The sequence below is a fragment of the Eptesicus fuscus genome, chromosome 11, assembly GCF_027574615.1.
Source record: "Eptesicus fuscus isolate TK198812 chromosome 11, DD_ASM_mEF_20220401, whole genome shotgun sequence".
NCBI classification, from domain to species: domain Eukaryota; kingdom Metazoa; phylum Chordata; class Mammalia; order Chiroptera; family Vespertilionidae; genus Eptesicus; species Eptesicus fuscus.
The window spans coordinates 87360304-87370811 of NC_072483.1; the positions used below are offsets into that span (position 1 = coordinate 87360304).

Below are 10508 nucleotides of genomic sequence, written 5' to 3' on the forward strand. Positions count from 1 at the left end.
GCGCCGCCCCGGAACTAGCCTAAGTCGGCCGAGAAGGCTGGGGCCGCCGGCCGGGCCCCCGCGCGGGTAGGGAGGGGCGGGGCCTGCGCGCCGCGGTGCCGATTGCCGGGCCGGGGCCGACGGGAGGCGGGGGCGGCGCCCGCGCACGCGTGGCCGCGGGGCGGGGAGCCCGGAGGGAGGGGCCCCGCTCTTGGCCGTGTGCGCCCTGCACTCTGTCCCTCACTCGCCGCCGACGGCCCGCCTCGCCGCCCGCACGCCCTGCCGCTGCCCCGCAGGTATGCGGCCGCCCTGGGCCCCGGGGCCGCCCTCCCGCTCCGGCGATGGGGCCTGGGCGGGTCGGCCCGGGAGAGCCTGGGGTTCCCGCCGGCGCCGCAGGCTCGGATCGGCTGGCCCAGGCCTCGCGGGTCGGGTCGGGTCGGGTCCATGCGGTGCCCGTCACGTGCGGCGCGGATCGCTCGCCGGGCCGGCGCGGGAGGGAGGGAGGGCGGGCCCGGAGCGCGTGTGGGGTCGGGGGAGGGCATCCCCTCGGGCCTTCCGCTGCAGCCCACGGCAGGCCGCCTGCAGGGCCGCGGGGAGGGGGGTCGCGGCCGCGTGCGGACTTCCGCGGGCCCCGCGGGCTGGGCGGGGGACGGCGCCGGCACCCTTGACCTTGCTCGGGGCGTTCGGATGGGAAGACACGTGGGGCCGCGCGGGGTGGGTCGGGCCGCCGCAGCCCGCGGGGCGGCCTCGCCGGGGCTCGCAGACCCATTTTGCCGAGGTTTCTGCAGAGTCAGGAACGTTTTTACTCCGCCGGCCGCCGGGTTTGTAACCTGCTCCTTTCCCGCGGCCTCGGCGTATCAGGGGCCCGTGTGGAGCGGGCTGGCTCTGCAGGCCATTTTAGCCGTGGAAGGGGAACACGTTTTCCCCGGGAGCTGCAGGGCTAGGGCCCTGGGTGGGGAGAGGGGTGCTGGGCGCTGGGGCTGCAGGGCAGGCGTGGGGGCGGCCCTGGCGCCGGTGCCCGGCGTTCTGGAGCCGTGGCGCGATCCGTGGCCCAGGCATCGTGGCGGGCCCAGGTCAGCCCGGCTCACACCTGACGTTGGTTCTGTGGCTCGGGCGTCACCTCGGGGGATGCGGGTGTTGATGCGCTGCTGACATGCCTGTTTCCTCCTCTCCCCAGAAATGCTTCGATTACACACAGTCCTGCGCCAGATGCGGCCCGTGTCCAGGGCGCTGGCTCCTCATCTCACTCGGGCTTACGCCAAAGACGTAAAATTTGGTGCAGAGGCTCGAGCCTTAATGCTTCAAGGGGTAGACCTTTTAGCCGATGCTGTAGCCGTTACTATGGGGCCAAAGGTATCCGTATTCTAATTTTATTGTCATTTATAGTTCTGTGAGTTAATTAATATTTTACTGATGGCAAATAGTCACGCTGAACTTGGACAGTACGTGGGTATCCGTTTTTGAGAGAACCCAAGTTACATGTAAGTTCCACATTAATGGTTAATCTTTTTTTTTTTCTTCTTATATGTAAGAGTCTTACTTAAATTTGGGACACTTCATTTTGTATAATGTGTGATGTAATCCATTGGTAACTCAGAGTTTAAGATGGATTCTTAAACTCCAGGTAGGGTTAACCTTGCTTGCCAGCTTTTGTTCCATTTTGAATTGTTTCCCAGTAAATACCAAGTGTAGAGGGAAGGATGGTACTTATCTCCTGTAATACCTAAATTATGTCCGTGAAGGTTCTAGTCTTACCTACTTTTTTCTGCTGTCCCTTCTGTTCCAGAGCACATTGGAAATTTTGTCTCGCTTAACATGAGACTGCTGAGTGAGTGGTAATAAATTGAAGAGGCCTTTGAAGGTTGTGCACAGTGGAGTGATGGTTCATTTTAGTTTGAAAACAATTCAAATATCAAAGTGATCCAAACTGTATAAATAAGGCATTGGAAAGGAGACATGTAATGCTTTAAACAATAAAGAATTTAAAAAAATAAGACATTAGCATGCCTCCCTAATAGCAGCTTTGGTTCAAACCAAAAGCTGCCAATACTCTGCACCATACTTGAGATTCAATGTTCAATGGCCCTGCAAGAGTGCACTGTGCTCGCCTTGCAGTTAATATTTTAGTAACTACATTTTAAAGCAAGTTAAAAGTAAGTTTTCACATGACTTTAAAGGTAGCAGGCACTGGGAAAACCTTAAGTATAAATAACGTGAAGAATTTCATATTTTGAGTTTTTATGAGTTTATTTGAGCATAACTGATTACAATTGCCAGGAAGATCTCTGTAAACAAAGATCATTGATGAACTTGCCCTGAGATTTATGCTGTAGATCTGGTAATACGTTGAGGCTTTCAAGTGTGTGGTTCTGTAACTTGTTACCTCTGCAATTACAGGGAAGGACAGTGATTATTGAACAGAGCTGGGGAAGTCCCAAAGTAACAAAAGATGGTGTGACCGTTGCAAAGTCCATTGACTTAAAAGATAAATATAAAAACATTGGCGCCAGACTTGTTCAGGATGTTGCCAATAACACAAACGAAGAGGCTGGGGATGGCACCACCACCGCTACTGTGCTGGCACGCTCCATTGCCAAGGAAGGCTTTGAGAAGATCAGTAAAGGGGCCAATCCGGTGGAAATCAGGAGAGGTAGGATGCTCTGCATTGTCCGGCATTGTTTCCAACTGTCCATTAAATTCGGAAGTTGATTCTCATTTCCCTTCCTAAAAATTCTCATGTTGGGCCAAAACCGGTTTGGCTCAGTGGATAGAGTGTCGGCCTGCGGACTGAAGGGTCCCAGGTTCGATTCTGGTCAAGGGCATGTACATTGGTTGCGGGCACATCCCTGGTAGGGGGTGTGCAGGAGGCAGCTGGTCGATGTTTCTCTCTCATCGATGTTTCTAGCTCTCTATCCCTCTCCCTTCCTCTCTGTAAAAAATCAATAAAATAAAAAATTCTCATGTTGGATATTCCTTCAGCAAATAGTGATTGAATGCCTGGCCGTGTGGTGGGCACTGTACAGGGAGTTACGGAGGAGAATGTGACTAAGACGTTTCCTGTTGTCAGTCTTCGTTACACCTCCCCCACCACCCTGAAAGCCAGTAATTATAATGGAAGATACAGTATGTACTGTGTACCTTGAAAACAGTAAACTTCTGGGGATTAGAGCAGAGGGAGATTATACAGTTCTGATGTTTTACCTTAGTCACGAGGGCCTAATAAGCAGCTAAGTCACCCAGGATGTCACAGGATTTTTTACAGCAGATTTTTCTTATTTTATTTTATTTTTAAATTTATTTATTGATTAAGGTATCACATATTTGTCCTCATCCCCCCATTCCCATCCCACACCCCTCCCCACACATGCCCCCACCCCCCCATTGTCCCCAATACAGCAGATTTTTACTTCTCTCCTTTTTTTTTTTTTTTTTAATTGATTTTGCTGTTCCACTTATTTATGCATTCATTGGCTGCTTGTATGTGCCCTGATCAGGAAATGAACCAGCAACCTTGGCCTACACTCTTGAGCAACTGAGACACCTGATCAGGGCCTTTTCTTACCTCTTAAACAACACATACTTTATTGGTCTGCATTTCATTTATTATTGCTTGTTTCAGGAAGCTAGACCACTATTTGTTATTTATTTAATTGAGTCCTCACCAGAGGAGTGAGGATATTTTTCCCATTGATTTTTTTTTTTTAAGAGAGAGTGTGGACGGAATGGGGGGAGAGAGAGAGATCCATGTGACAGACACAGCAATTGATTGCCTCCCACACGTGCCCTTCCAGAGGCACATTGGATTGGGAATGATTTATACAGAATGAGTGGAATGCTTAGATTTTTGCAAATTGTACACCTCAATTTTTTTAGCCTATAATTTTCAAAATATTTTGGCATTGTGGGACTTGATTAAAGTTCCTGTTTCAGTGCATGCCATCCAGCTCCATGGGATTTGGAAAAATTCTGGCACAGAAGCAGTGTGTAGGCTGTTAAGGCATGGAAACATTTATATAAATCAAAATTTTTATGTGACATGTAGACATAAGAGAAGAAGCATTGTAATGATGTTTATTCTTGACCCAGGTGTGATGTTAGCTGTTGATGCTGTGATTTCTGAACTTAAGAAGCAGTCTAAACCTGTGACAACCCCTGAAGAAATAGCTCAGGTAGGGATTTTTCATAATATTTTGTGGTAAAGTAAAAAATTTTAATAATATTTCATGGAAATCATAGACCAATTTCAAAATAATACTACTCAATCACCTACATTGGAAGCATTTTTCTTACTAAATGCTTGCTAAAACATTTAAAAATAATTCAGTGATCATGATGTGAGTCTTAATGGGCTGCGATGTTATTTCTGCATGCTGTAAGACACATTTGTGTGTATGTTGTAGCATTGCCATGTTTGCCAAAGGAAACAAAATAATGGGGTCAGCCTCTTTACTTCACTGTTTTGTTTAAAAGAATAATTGCATGTTTGTTTCATGTCTTTTGAAAATAATGTAGCCAAATAATAAATTGAAAACAAAGTCCCCTTCCTCTGTTGCCCCCTCCCCCCCCCAATATGTATCCATTTGGAAGTTATAGGAAAAGGAGGGGGAGTTGATGGAGAACACTAGCCTTACCTTGTAATTTGAAAAGGTAACTTGATTGTTTCAGGTTGCTACAATTTCTGCAAATGGAGACCAAGAAATTGGCAACATAATTTCTGACGCAATGAAAAAGGTTGGAAGGAAAGGCGTCATCACTGTAAAGGCAAGTGTGTTTTCCATGATAGCCTGAAATGAGATGTCAGCTAAAAAATTCTATGTTTCTAAAAGTGTTCTATTTTACTCCTTCATGTGTACTGTCTGCACCTATATAGAATAGAGTTCTTAACTCTGCTTTGTGTGCATTATTAGCCTTTACTGTCAGGAATGAATCCATCCTAACGTAAGTGGTACTGTCTTCCAGCTGTAACAGTTAATTCAGATATGCATTCTGAGAATTTTTTCAGAAGTAGAGTAGGATGCCATGGGGCATTTACATACTCCTACCTGGATCCCTTAAGTAAGACAAGTGGGTCAACTTGTTAGCCTGGTCTATAGTTAGTCTTTGTGTTTCTTTAATGAAATTCATACAGATAACTCTGATCATTTTCATAGGATGGAAAAACACTGAATGATGAATTAGAAATTATTGAAGGCATGAAGTTTGATCGAGGTTATATTTCTCCATACTTTATTAACACAGCAAAAGGTAAGAGCAAGTCAATGACGGAAATATTTTAAAGTTGCTATGTGTCAGACTGTTGGCATTAGTTGGTGTCATATCTCTGAAAACATAAATTCGTATGTTACTGAAGTTAAAAAGCATAAGAAATGGAGGAAAAACGTGAACTTATCGGTGACTTTTACTAGTGAAGTGTACGGAACTTTGATTTATAGCTTTTTCCATTACATAAATTTCAGTCGTTTTCAGAATATTAAAGTTCTAAAGTTGGTTTGAAACATTCATTGTTTTGCAGGTCAGAAATGTGAATTCCAAGATGCATACGTTCTCTTGAGTGAAAAGAAAATTTCTAGTGTTCAGTCCATTGTACCTGCTCTTGAAATTGCCAATGCTCACCGCAAGCCCCTGGTCATAATTGCTGAAGATGTTGATGGAGAAGCTCTCAGCACACTCGTTTTGAATAGGTAATAGCAGTGATACTTGGTTTACATTTCTAGGTGAATAATTTATATTGATGTTAGGAATCTCCATTATGTGCCTCCGCCCACTGTGTTTGTATCTAGAGTTCTGTGTAACACATGTGTGCTTCATGTACCCTTAGTCCAGTTAGAATGGTGGTGTATTTTTTAATTGGGCCTTAAAGTCCTTAATATTTTGTGCAACTTTCTCATAGCCTAATTTTGTATGTGGTATCTTTCTATTTTTATAAGTGTTTACAGTTATTTTGTAGGTAAATGATTAAATTTTTTTCATTTTCTTAAAGAAAGATTTTCCTGGGAAACTATGTTCACAATTATAATTTTGCATGGGAAAAGATCAGTAAACAACTGCCGTATCAAAAGTTTCAGATCTAAGTGTATTCAGCAGTGTTTTACATAATCTGTTAAAAGAAAATTTGTGTGTGTGTGTGTGTATATGTGTATAATGTTTTCTTATTGATTTTTAGAGAGAGGGAAGAGAAACATTGATGAGAGGCTGCCTCCTGCATGCTCCCTACTTGGGATGGAGCCTGCAGACTGACCGTGGCAAAAGAAAATTTTAAAGAGTGAATAGTCTGAACCAGAAATAGGCACTCAAAATAAAATTAGGTCTATTCACTTAATTTTTAAAATCTATAGTTCAATGCATTATTTTTGAGTTTAAGATAGGTAATGTTAATGCTATAAATAGAATCTTAGGGCATTACTAAATTATGTACTCTTTTTTATATATATATATTTTATTGAGTTTTTACAGAGAGGAAGGGAGAGCGATAGAGAGTTAGAAACATTGATGGGAGAGAAACATCAATCAGCTGCCTCCTGCACATCTCCTAATGGGGATGTGCCCGCAACCAAGGTACATGCCCTTGACCGGAATTGAACCTGGGACCTTTCAGTCCGCAGGCTGATGCTCTATCCAATGAGCCAAACCAGTTAGGGCTAAATTATGTACTCTTAATGTAAGAATTGAAGTATATCAGACATAAGATTTTCCAATTTTATTTTAATGGAAATGCACACACGAAATAGGTATGTATGCATTAGAGATTGTACACCCTGACCTGATCCAGAAGCTCTGAGTTTACTTATCCTGGAATGATTGTTAGCTTGGATTTGCTTTTTGGATTAAAAAAAGCCTTAGAGATTGTAAAATTTAACATAACAAAAACAATAGGCTTACAGAGTTTTCATTGGGCCATTTTATTGGTAGCTGAAAAGTTGGATGTCTGATTTACTTGCCATATCATTAGAACTTATTCACTCTGATTTTATTTATTTATTTTTTTTGAAATATATATTTTATTGATTTTTTTTACACAGAGGAAGGGAGAGGGATAGAGTTAGAAACATCTATGAGAGAGAAACATTGATAAGCTGCCTCCTACACACCCTGCACTGGGGATGTGCCCGCAACCAAAGTACATGCCCTTCACCAGAATTGAACCTGGAACCCTTCAGTTCGCAGGCCAACCAACGCTCTATCCACTGAGCCAAACCAGTTAGGGCATCCCCTCTGATTTTTATTTGGCTTTTTAATGAAATAGACCAGCTGTCTTAACGTTTGTGTATTCCTTTTGTTTCTCAATCTGGTCTAAAGAGGGCATTTCTTTGATTGTGTATTCTAGTCTAAGTATTCATTACCTGCTCAAATTGCTATTAGCAATATTGACATTTAAAAAGGCACTAAATTAAGAGCACTGCTTGCTCCAACTTTAATAGCAACTTAATCTAATACTATATGGAACCCATGGGGTAAGTGCTGATTAGATGACCCTCAAATTTAATGATTATTCTCTATTCAGTCTGTCAAATAGTTACCTTTGTTTTTAACTTAACTGTTATAATTACTGTTCTTAACAGGCTAAAAGTTGGTCTTCAGGTTGTAGCAGTCAAAGCTCCAGGTTTTGGGGACAATAGGAAGAACCAGCTTAAAGACATGGCTATTGCTACTGGTGGTGCCGTAAGTAACATAAATGGGGTGTGGTTTACTGAATGTTACTTACACTTCAGGTCTAAAGTTAATATGTAGAATTTACACTTTTTACAATCACAGAACTGCCACATGAACTGCTTGCTTAATCTCTGTTTCTGTTGCATGTCTGGGAGGTGCAGGCTGGGTTAAGCTGTGCCACAGTCCCTTCTCCACCTTATTCACAATCTGTTTTTAGGAATACAGTAAAAAGACAGGGGACTTAAGAGTTAGTTCTGGTTCCACCAAAAGTGTGACCTTCGATGAATTTCCTGAGTTTATGCTTTTTTCACATAAAGCTCAAATATTGAGGGTTAAGTGAGAAGTTGGAAATGCAATAAAATACTATATTCAGTGGTCTTAGAATCTCACATTTCAAAGAAATAACAGTAAAACAAGATTTTTTTCTTCATTAAGACACTGCATGCTGTGTTATTAATAAACGTTTAGTATAATAGAAAAACCATCACTGAGACCTCCTTTTTCGATGTTTTTGTAGGTGTTTGGAGAAGAAGGATTGACTCTCAACCTCGAAGACGTTCAGCCTCATGACCTAGGAAAAGTTGGAGAGGTCATTGTGACCAAAGATGATGCCATGCTCTTGAAAGGAAAAGGAGACAAGGCTCAGATTGAAAAACGTATTCAAGAAATCATCGAGCAGTTAGATACCACAACTAGTGAATATGAAAAGGAAAAACTAAATGAACGCCTGGCCAAACTCTCAGATGGGGTAGCTGTGCTGAAGGTAAGAAAGAGGTCATGCTTGACTTCTTGGGCTCTTGTTCAGAGGATTAGCTTCTGCTTGGAGATATTTATTATTTAAGCTTTTAAGTAAACTAGGTGCTAACTCTTGGCTGTCAGCATCTTGAATCAGAGAAGCCGTACTAACTGGGCTGATTGTAATCTTCAGGTTGGTGGGACAAGTGATGTTGAAGTGAATGAGAAGAAAGACAGAGTCACAGATGCCCTCAATGCCACCCGCGCTGCTGTGGAGGAAGGCATTGTCCTGGGAGGGGGCTGTGCCCTGCTTCGGTGCATTCCAGCCTTGGACTCATTAACTCCAACTAATGAAGATCAAAAAATTGGTAAAACGTTAACTTATAACTGAGTTTATTTGCAGCCTGTTGTTAGTCTGTTAGAATAATGTTGCCCGCTAAATGGGACAATAAATCACACAGCAATTTCCAGAATAACAAAAGTACAATAGCACTGATGTCGAGAGATGAAGATGCATCATCATATTCAGGGGAAATGATTTGGCCTATGTCAGTACTCTCATGAGTTGAATTGTGTTGTAATATTTATAAAAGAAAGAATTAAGGTGGTTAAAATTTGTTTTTTTTTTATAGGTATAGAAATTATTAAGAAAGCACTAAAAATTCCTGCAATGACCATTGCTAAGAATGCAGGTGTTGAGGGATCATTGATAGTTGAGAAAATTTTGCAAAGTTCCTCAGAAATTGGTTATGACGCCATGCTTGGAGAATTTGTGAATATGGTGGAAAAAGGAATCATTGATCCAACTAAGGTAAGTAGTTGATCACTTTCTAAAAATTCTTTTAATAGTCCTCAGTTTTAGTTTTTTACTAAGTAAAAAGTGGTATTTATCAAACTCTTTTTCCTAGGTTGTAAGAACTGCTTTACTGGATGCTGCTGGCGTGGCCTCTCTGTTAACAACAGCGGAAGTTGTGGTCACAGAAATTCCTAAAGAGGAGAAGGACCCTGGGATGGGTGGGATGGGTGGAATGGGAGGAGGGATGGGAGGCGGCATGTTCTAGCCCTGGAATAGTGCTTTACCGTCTTACTGAGAACTGAGAGGAAGCTCAGGGCATCTCCTCACCTATAACTTCAGAGAAGTCAGTTGAAGGAAATGACTGAAGAAAAGGCTGGCTGATGTTCAAGAAAATCACTCTAACCATCAGTTACTGGTTTCAGTTGACAACACACAATGGTTTACTGCTGTCATTGTCCATGCCTACAGATAATTTATTTTGTATTTTTGAATAAAAATACATTTGTACATTCCTGATAAGTGCAAGAGCCATGTACCAATGTACTGCTTTCAACGTAAATCACTGAGGCCTGTTTACTACTATTCTGTTACAATCAGGATTTTAGTGCTTGCCATCACCCGATGAGAAGTGAAGCAGCCTTTCTGTGGAGAGTAAGAATAATTGTGTACAAAGTAGAGAAATATCCAATTATGTGACCTTTGTGTAATAAAAATTTGTTTTAAAGTTCATTGAATTTTTATTTTCATCTGGGCCAGGGACTAGCCTAGTCTATCTTGGAGCTGTAGCACCTGATCTCTGGTGGAACTCCTCCTCAGTAAGGTCCTGGGCCTGCTGCGTAGTCTGGTGTAAGCTGGGCATTGAGGCAAATGTTTCCGCTGTCCTTATCTTATACACACATTGCTTGGGCAGAAATGGAAAAATACAATCCACCACAGGTCAAAAGCCTAAGTCACTTGAAATCCTGCACCTAAAAAGAATTTTGCAGCTAGCTGATTAGAAGAAACAGAATGGGAAACACCTGGACTTGAGATTTCTAGTTGCTTTCAGAATGACAGGAGCCTAGAGATTAGCAGGAGAAAAAATTAAGTGCTAGGACTGAATGGATTATTGTAAACCTATGAACAACCTTGGATTAGGGAATACTTGTTAAACTTTTGCAACAATTATGTACAAGCCAGGTTGACAACTACAAGGTTGGTTTAGAGAGTTCTGAGTTGGCTTCTCTGGAAAAATTACCTTTTCCCTCTTGGTGAGGATGGCAGATGTAGCTGCCAACTTCATGTCCTCACTCAACCAGGCAAAAACCAAGGACGTTTCCACAGAGAAGTCTTACCGGTTTCATCTCAG

At 42.6% G+C, this 10508-nt stretch overlaps 1 protein-coding gene across 2 annotated transcripts; it reads left to right on the top strand.

Moving 5' to 3' along the window:
- The first annotated feature begins 8 nt into the window (after positions 1-8).
- On the top strand, positions 9-9889 carry HSPD1 (heat shock protein family D (Hsp60) member 1). 2 transcript variants are annotated; one of them, XM_054723567.1, is made up of 12 exons: positions 9-66; positions 1157-1332; positions 2377-2629; positions 4066-4148; positions 4645-4740; positions 5130-5223; positions 5492-5660; positions 7539-7638; positions 8147-8392; positions 8558-8732; positions 8997-9175; positions 9273-9889. In XM_054723567.1, exons 2-12 carry the CDS (start codon positions 1159-1161, stop codon positions 9423-9425), a joined length of 1722 nt encoding a protein of 573 aa, XP_054579542.1. In that variant the 5' UTR covers positions 9-66; positions 1157-1158; the 3' UTR covers positions 9426-9889. The 2 variants fall into 2 exon arrangements, with proteins under 2 accessions (XP_054579542.1, XP_054579541.1); XM_054723566.1 differs by lacking the exon at positions 9-66 and adding an exon at positions 134-275.
- The last annotated feature ends 619 nt before the right edge of the window (positions 9890-10508 follow it).

Coding starts and splice junctions, on each gene's coding strand:
- HSPD1 (XM_054723567.1), top strand. CDS start 1,159: ATGCTTCGATTACACACAGTCCTGCGCCAGATGCGGCCCGTGTCCAGG. Junction 2,630..4,065: donor TCCGGTGGAAATCAGGAGAG/GTAGGATGCTCT, acceptor TTCTTGACCCAG/GTGTGATGTTAGCTGTTGAT. Junction 4,149..4,644: donor CCCCTGAAGAAATAGCTCAG/GTAGGGATTTTT, acceptor TGATTGTTTCAG/GTTGCTACAATTTCTGCAAA.